General features: G+C 31.1%; 1 protein-coding gene across 1 annotated transcript; it reads right to left on the bottom strand.

The window, feature by feature from the left end:
• Window positions 1-855: 855 nt before the first annotated feature.
• LOC106763767 (calmodulin-like protein 4) lies at window positions 856-1,194 on the bottom strand. Its single transcript, XM_014647925.1, has one exon. It carries the CDS (start codon window positions 1,192-1,194, stop codon window positions 856-858), a length of 339 nt encoding a protein of 112 aa, XP_014503411.1.
• Window positions 1,195-8,663: the final 7,469 nt, after the last annotated feature.

The following is an 8,663-nucleotide window of genomic DNA, read 5'->3' as shown; positions in this document are numbered from 1 at the left end:
ATAATTAAATTAATAATATGTTTTTGTAAATTTTTATTTTAAAATATATATTTTTAAAATGAAATTTTTTCTTAAAAGAGAAATTTAATTACTTTTTTTTAAAAAAATTAAAATATTTTAATTACTCTATCTAGATAAAATATTTAAAAAATGAACAAAATTTAGTTTCAAATAATTCAATTATCATTTATTTCAACTTCTTGAAATAATTAAAATCTCCCATCCAAACACAAACACAATATAATACATAAGATAGAAGTTCTTGTTATTAAAAATTATATATCATCCAGATTATTTCGGACGTATTTCTCAGAAAAAAATATGTTTGAGATATCTTTCTTTGGATGCAAATATCTTGTTGAAAAGTAAGGAATATCTTTTGAATGAATGGATGATATCATAAGTGTATGCCAAGGCAAACACCATCAATATTTAAGTCTTTAATTGACCAAGAATATGTATGGGACCAATTTTACCACAACGAGTGAATCCACTTAAAATCAACTTTCTTCATTTTAGTTATTTTCCATTAGTAAAATCAATTTTTCTTTAATCAACTTTGAGTCATATTTTAATTTGGAACTCCTTTACCATTGTTCTCCCTCTCTAATCCTCTCTTGCAAATTAACAACTCATTAACAAAATTATTTTTCATACATAATTAAGAAGTATTTAGATATTTGAAAGACAAAACAAAGTTACCTATAAATTGATAAAGAATATTCCATCTACAACCTTAATTATGCAGACATGGATGTTATTTAGAAACACCAACACAAACTATACTAATGTATAACACATAACTCACAACACAAAAGGATATATATATAAGTATATAAGGGGATAATGGATGACTTATTTTCCATACCCATGAGAACAAAGATACTCGAGTAGAGAATCGATTTCCTTTCCGCTGATTTGACCGTCATGGTTGACATCAACTTTGTTAAAAGCACGACGGACTCTCCAGGCAGGGAAAAAGGCACCTAAGTCTTTGAGGGCATGCTTCAGTTCATCCTTGTTGTAGCGACCATCTTTGTTTCTGTCTGCTTCTTTCAATGAAATCATTATCTTTTGCATCATCACACTCTCATGAAAGTCCTTTCTATCCGGCACATCTATTATCTTTAGTGGTAAATTGGAACGACTAACATTTTTCATGTTTTGATCTTTCTCAAAAGAGGGAATGAACATGTATGCTCTCACCAAATGCTATATAAAAGCTGTTTTATACAACTCATTGTAGGTTATGTCAAGAATCTTCTCCTTCCAACATTAATTACCCCCACTTTCTATCTCTTTCAAGAACAAAACTTATACTTATAACACCATCTTTCAAGAACTTTCTCGATAGGTTCACAAATAAAGTTCTTAATTTTTTGTTGGTAATAAAAAAGAGAGATTAATAAACAAAATTGATGATCAATTTAAATAGAAATGATTCAAAAATTTATTATATATATATGGTGAAAGTTATATTTTTCTTTTTTAATTTTATTTATTTATTTTTATGTACTAGATAAACTCTTACACTATTGTTTCTACTCTATCTGCCTCCTCCAACCAAACACATTTGTAAGAAATTTGATGGTACTCTCACAATGTTTAAAAAGATATGATTATTAAAAACATCATTTCGAAAAAGTATATAAAAAGAAATTGTTGAAACTCATATTTTTAAATTTTATTTATTTAGTTGTTTAATTTTATGTATTAGGCAAATTCTTGAACTCTTAAAAAGATCATTTTGCAAAGTATAAGGTGTATATTTGTTTTTCATTGAGATTCTAAAAGTTATGAATGGAAATAATCAATTTATTATTATAATAATAAATAACCGTTTTTCTATGTTATGTTATTATTTTATTTCCATACAATCAAACTTAATAATTGAGAAGATACATGGAATTATTGTTATAAAAATAGTTAAAAATGTGAGTCTGAGTTAATACCTAATTAAAACAAAAATGATATGTTATTGAAACTGTTTATCCAATTGAGGTATGCATGCATATCTCAGCAAAGCATGTGTAAAGAAAAGGAATCTGTGTCGTATGGATGGTTGATATCATATGTTCCAAAATTTGGCAAGAACACGACAAGATCATGTTCTCCCAATATCTTGGTTCTCCAAAACAAAACAAAATTGGAACATAGATAACTGAGATTGTGGGTGAATTTTAAAAATAAAAAAGAAAATATATTATATAAACATTTTTTTCTTCTAAACTACCAAATAATTAATTTGTTATAGCTAAGAATGATTCTCTTTATGCACTTTGCATTTAGCTAAGGTTATTAAATGATTTAATCCATTGCCTTAATCAAACTATTATACATAGTGATCCAATTATGTAGTACTTTTATTATTATAGAGATGCCTTATTCTCGTCACGTTGTCAAAATATGATTCTTTGATAAGATGGGGGCCAGCAACAAAATTAATTGGGTTACTATTTAGTTTTGTTCATAAATAGTGAAAGTAACTTTGGGCAAAGCATGGAGGATAAGGAACAATTTGGTCTACCTTGGGAAGAATATCTCTCATTTTTTTAAGGGTGAGGATTTATATAATCAAACATAGTAAAAATATTAATCATATAAGTATTTAAAATTACACTTAAATATATAAAATCACACTTAACTATAGTGTGCTTTATAACCCATCTTCGACCTTAAATGTGTAGGTATTGATGGTATATGAAAACACAAATACAAACTATATTAACATAATTTTATATCACATTTTTTATAAGCAATAAAGTATATTGAAGATATCAAATTAATTTAGTAGTAAAGTTGGGAGAGAGATCGAAAAAGATTATAAGTTTAACTTTTTTTCACTAACAATATGAGAATATTGTATATTGTACATAACATAAATATTATATAGAAATATTGTATGTTGTGCATACAATAAGGGGAATCTCTATGGTGGAAGGATAAAGGAAAAGTAACAAGTGTGATTAAGAAGAAAGTTGGTGGGAGAAAAATATTGAGAGAAAATTATGGATCTTGACGAGATTAGATTAAAATGCAACTTAAATATTTAATTTCTTTATATAATATCATGATTAACAACTGGATCTTGACGAGATTTTAGATTTAGGCTCAGATTATTTATCATATGAGAGTTACATATGAGCTTATTAGGTACGAAATATATTTCGTAAGTAATTTGTAAATAACATCAAATTATTTACGAAAATTTTCCATTACATATGAATTTTGGACATATATAATAATCAAATTTATTGACCATCATACTTTTTTGAATTATTGATGGAATATCAATGGTGGTATGTAGCATTGATTTATTATTTGAGGATATAACTTTTAACTGCTTTCCTTTTTAATTGAAATTATAAACTTATTTTGAAATTGGTTTTGCATTTAAAATTTAAACTCATAAAGATTATAAATAAGCATAGTTAGTTATTTATTATTTTTTGGATTTTTGATTAACACTAAATTAAAGTTTCTTTACAGTAATTTTTGTGTTTAAAGGTGAACACTTATTATATTATTTTAGTTTGTTTGTACTAATAAAAAAATTTCTTTAAATATTTTTTACAGAAAAAGAATTAAAATATGTTCATATGAGAAATTTTATATATACACAATTGTATAATAATATTACAATTATTGAAATTAGTAGAAAATCCGTCTGAAAATTAACAAATTAGTCATAATTTTTCTATACTTTATATTTTTGTTTTTTTTATCTTCAAACATACTTTTCAACTGTTCATGAAAGTCAAACACAATTTATTAAAAAGTATTTTTAAACCGACCAAGAAACTGTTAAAAATATATATACTTCTCATATCTTGATTTCTTTTTCACTGGTTTGGTTTCTCTCGGTATACATCTACGTCTTTTATTATTTTTTCTGCACTCTTTTACTCATTCTTAGATAATTAATTATAAATTAAAATAAACTAAGAATGTTCATTTAAATTTTAATTTTAAAAGCTGTTAATAAGTAAACGTAAGCAGCGAAATATAGTCTAATAAATATGTTTCCTTTGTTTCAAAAATCAAACTCCAATACTTTATAATATACAGTCAAATATTAATGTATGCTAAACACATTCATTATTATCAACTGAAATTTATTAAAAATTTTAAAAATGTTCTTAATTTCATTTATTATTTAATGAGTTAAGTACACTCATGATTTTGTATTTTTTTTTTTAAATTAGCCAACAATAATAAAGATTGTTAAAAATTGTATTACTACCATCCTCGAATATAAAATGATTTTCTTTCATACATATATACTCTAAATTTTAGAAATATCAGTGCTTATAAAGTAACAATTCATTTATTATAATTAATAATTATTCACTTTGCACTTTAATAGTGAGCTATAAGGCTATTAAGTTAACTTCAAGAGTTATTGGTTTAAATCTTCCTTTATATGATGCCTGATTTATTGAGTCACCTTAATCAAACTATAACAAAATTAAAATTGAAAAAGGAAATTAATAAATTATATATTATAGACGTAACATGTTCAAAATTATCTAATAATTATATTCTTGTAAGTTTCCTTATAATTACTCCATCAACTTGTCCAAATAAGATGTTTGTGACAAATATGGCATATATGATTCTTTGAAGGGAAGAGAGACTCACCCAATTAATTTCATTAATATATGATTTTGTTAATAAATATTGAAAGTAACTTTACCAAAAGCATGGAGGATAAGGTAGAATCTCTATCATACGGTATAAATGAAATTTTTAATCTTTGTCGAAAAATAAAACAGAGTTATCCATAAATTATGAATCCATCTTGAACCTTAATCATGTAGAGATGGATGTTATTTGAAAAGAAAAACATAAACTATATTATGTATAAGACATAATATATAAATATATTGTTGGGTAATAGATAATTTATTTTCCAAAACCAGAAGAATGAAGGTACTCGAGGAGAGAATCGATTTCCTGACCGCTGATTTGACCGTCGTTGTTGGCATCAAATTTTTGAAAAGCACGTTTGGCTCTCCAGGCAGGGAAGAAGGAACCTAAGTCTTTGAGAGCATGCTTCAGTTCTTCTTCGTTGAAATCACCATCTTCGTTTATGTCTGCTTCTTTCAACACATTCATTATTTTCTGCTTCTTTCAACACCTTTATTGTCTTTAATGGTGAGTTAAATAGAGTCATTTTGATCTTTCTCAAAAGAATGAGAATGGAAGAATGGCTATGGGGCGTTTTATAGAAGCCATTGGAATCTTCTCCTTATTAAATTAAGGGTTAGATATGCTTTTACTCCCTGAAGTTTCAGTGAATTTTGGTTTTAGTCCCCGCATGAAACTTTGATAGCATTTCATCTTCTAAGTTTGGTAATTCTTATTATTAGTCCCTACAAACAGACTCCGTTAGTGTAAACAGTGATGTGGCTAACGGCTGAACCACGTAGTCTTCCACTAACTCACCATTGCTTGCCACGTTGACATTGGGATTTAAAAAATTATCTTTGCACGTGAGTCTGAGATGAATTAGGGAAAAATTAGGGTTAATTTAGGGCAGGTTAATTTAGGGCAAATTTGATTTTACGAATTGGGGAAAAGTTAGTTCTTTGAAAGAGTATTCGAACTCCACACACGATCTCGAAGGTTTCTTCTCCAAGCATTGTTGGTGGTTCGTTGCAGTTATCGTTGTTGTGGTCGTGAGAGAGACATTGGCTGGTGAAGACAAGGTGGTTCGTTCACGCATTGTGTCAAGGTAAGTGATGGTATTTCGTTTATCGTTGTTGGGTCCATATAGTGAGTTAAGTGTTATTGTGTGAATGTAGGTGTAAAAATGGTGTTCGAGGTTCGTTTGCATCACATGGGAAGGTTTGATAGGGGGCTACAATATGTTGGCGGAGAGGTTCACGTGGTAGTAGGGCTTGATCCAGATCGATGGTCTTATTTTGAAGCAGTGGATATCGTTAAAGAATTTAAGTACGATGGAGACTTTAAGCTATGGTGGAAGGGGTCCAGGGAAATCATGATGAATAATCTGAGATTGTTGAGTGATGACAGGGAAGCAATGAACCTGTCTAAGTATGCAGAGGGGACTGGGGACATGGTAGAAATGTATGTTCAACATGTCCCCAGTGAGGCAAAGGAAGTTTTGTTTCTTAGTGGTGGTGAAGATACAGTTGATGGAAACATGGAGGGTGTGGCTGAGGAACAAGGTCATCCTGCTAAGGAACATAATGATGTTGAAATAGGTCACGAAGAGGATGAAGTTGGTGAGGAAGAAGTACAAATTGCTGAGGAAGAGGTACAAATTGGTGAGGAAGAGGTTGGAGTTAATGAGGAAGAGGTAGACATTGATGAGAGTGAAGAAGAAAGAATGGATAATGATGACGATGGGTTCGGTGTTGAGGATGATGTTCGCAGAAACATCAATCCAGTTTTGGAAAGGTGGAATTCAATGAAAAGAAGAAAAAAACGTGTGACTAGAAGAGGGTATGTCCATGAAGGTTCATTTGTAATGGATGATGAAGTTGGAGAGCATGAGATTGATGAGGAATATATAAGTGATGAATTGGATTCTGATTTAGAAAGTGATGAGGATGATAACTTGGAAAAGGGAAAGTTGAAAAAGTTTAGACAAGATGATATGAACAAGGATTTCAAATTCTCATTGGGGATGGAATTTGGTTCATTGAAGGATTTTAAGAATGCACTAATGGAGCATAGTGTATTAAATGGGAAAGAGATTAAGTTTGTCAAGAATGACCTTACAAGAGTAAGGGCAGAATGTAAGAAAAAATGTGGCTTTCTTATTATGGCCAACAAAGTAGGAGGGAAGGAAACATTTCAGGTGAAAACCTTAGTAGGACGACATAGGTGTGGAAGAGTTTTTGGAAACACAAGTGCAAGTGTGAATTGGATTGCCCAGGTCTTAATTGACAGGTTTGTAAATGTGGCTAACATGACTTTCAACCAAATCGTTGATGACATTAAAAAGTCATATAGTGTGGGAATCTCTGCTTGGAAAGCTGGGAAGGCCAAACAAATTGCCTTGGATTCTTTGGTAGGTGATGGGGATAGACAATATTCTCGTCTATATGATTATGTTGGGGAATTGCTAAGAGTCAAATGTGGAACTTTTAAAATTAAAGTGAATCAACCCCAACCAAATTTGCCACCAAGATTTGGTTCTTTTTATATGTGTTTAGAGGGGTGTAAGCAAGGTTTTTTGGGAAGTTGCAGGCCCTTCATAGGGGTGGATGGTTGTCATCTTAAGACACCATATGGTGGGCAATTGTTGGTGGCTGTTGGGCGAGACCCAAATGATCAATACTTCCCACTGGCTTTTGCAGTGGTTGAGAATGAATGCAAGGAAACTTGGAGATGGTTTTTATCACAACTTTTGGATGATATAGGTGGCACTGAATGTCAACGATGGGTGTTTATTTCTGATCAACAAAAGGTAAGGATTATTTGACTATATTGCTTTGATTATTTTCTAACACTCTCATTATTTGGTACTGATCATTACGTTTTGCATTTCATAGGGACTTATGACAGTTTTTGATGAGATGATGGATGGAGTAGAACACAGATTGTGCTTAAGGCACTTATATAACAACTTCAAAAAGCGATTTGGTGGAGGAGTACTCATTAGGGATTTGATGATGGGAGCAGCAAAGGCTACTTATGAGAAGGAGTGGGAAAAAAAGATGGGTGAGTTGAAAGCTATTAACANTNATGCATATAANTGGTTGATAGGTATTCCTACCAAGANTTGGTGTAAACATGCCTTTAGTACCTATTGTAGATGTGATGTNTTGATAAATAACTTGAGTGAGTCCTTTAATAGTACTATACTAATTGCTAGAGACAAACCAATAATAACTATGATGGAGTGGATACGAACTTACATAATGAAACGGTTTGCATCACTTAGGGAGAAAGCCATGACATATCCAGGAGTGGTAATGCCTAGACCTAGAAAAAGGCTAGATAAGGAGAAGAGAGGCAGATGAACCTGTGAGCCATACAAAGTTGTCCAAGAAGCATTCTATCATGAAGTGCAGCAGTTGTAAAGAGTTTGGCCACAATGTTAGATCATGTAGAAGAATGAAGGTATTTTTTTTTTCTAGTGTTGCTTCAGGTAATTATTTACAAAGATGGCTTCTAATGTTGCTTACTGTTTTTGTAGAACACAAGGGCCACTTCAACTGGTGGAGGATCTGGTAGCAGGCCCAGATCTGAAGCAGAAGGACCATCAACTTCACAAGGAGCTGCAGCTGGAGCACCATCAACAGCAAAAAGTGGTGCATCAAGAGGCCAACCTGGACCAACCTTAAGTGGAGCAGCAGCTGCATCAAGAGGCCAAGCTTCAGGAAGAACAACCTCAGGACTTGCACACCATCTCGGTTCCCAAGCAAGCACCACTTGACCAAGCTGCATCAAGAGACAAAGCTGCAAGAAGACCCTTTTTTAATATATTTTGTAGTCTGTAATACTATTTTAAAACTGATATAGGTGGCAGGGACCACTTGTACTGAATGCACTATTTTTTTTGTGAGTGGGAACGGACCACTAGATGTTTACTTTACTTTAATATTGAATGCATAATTTATTGGGACCACTGTTGTTTCCATCCACTTTATTCACGTGATGTTGTTTGGAATCTGCATAATTTATTG

Source organism: Vigna radiata, chromosome 6 (genome assembly GCF_000741045.1).
Source record: "Vigna radiata var. radiata cultivar VC1973A chromosome 6, Vradiata_ver6, whole genome shotgun sequence".
Classification (NCBI taxonomy): Eukaryota; Viridiplantae; Streptophyta; class Magnoliopsida; order Fabales; family Fabaceae; genus Vigna; species Vigna radiata.
This window is presented reverse-complemented; position numbering and strand designations above follow the sequence as displayed.

Bases quoted from the DNA above. Each gene is read 5' to 3' on its own strand.
- LOC106763767 (XM_014647925.1), bottom strand. From the start codon at position 1,194: ATGTTCATTCCCTCTTTTGAGAAAGATCAAAACATGAAAAATGTTAGT.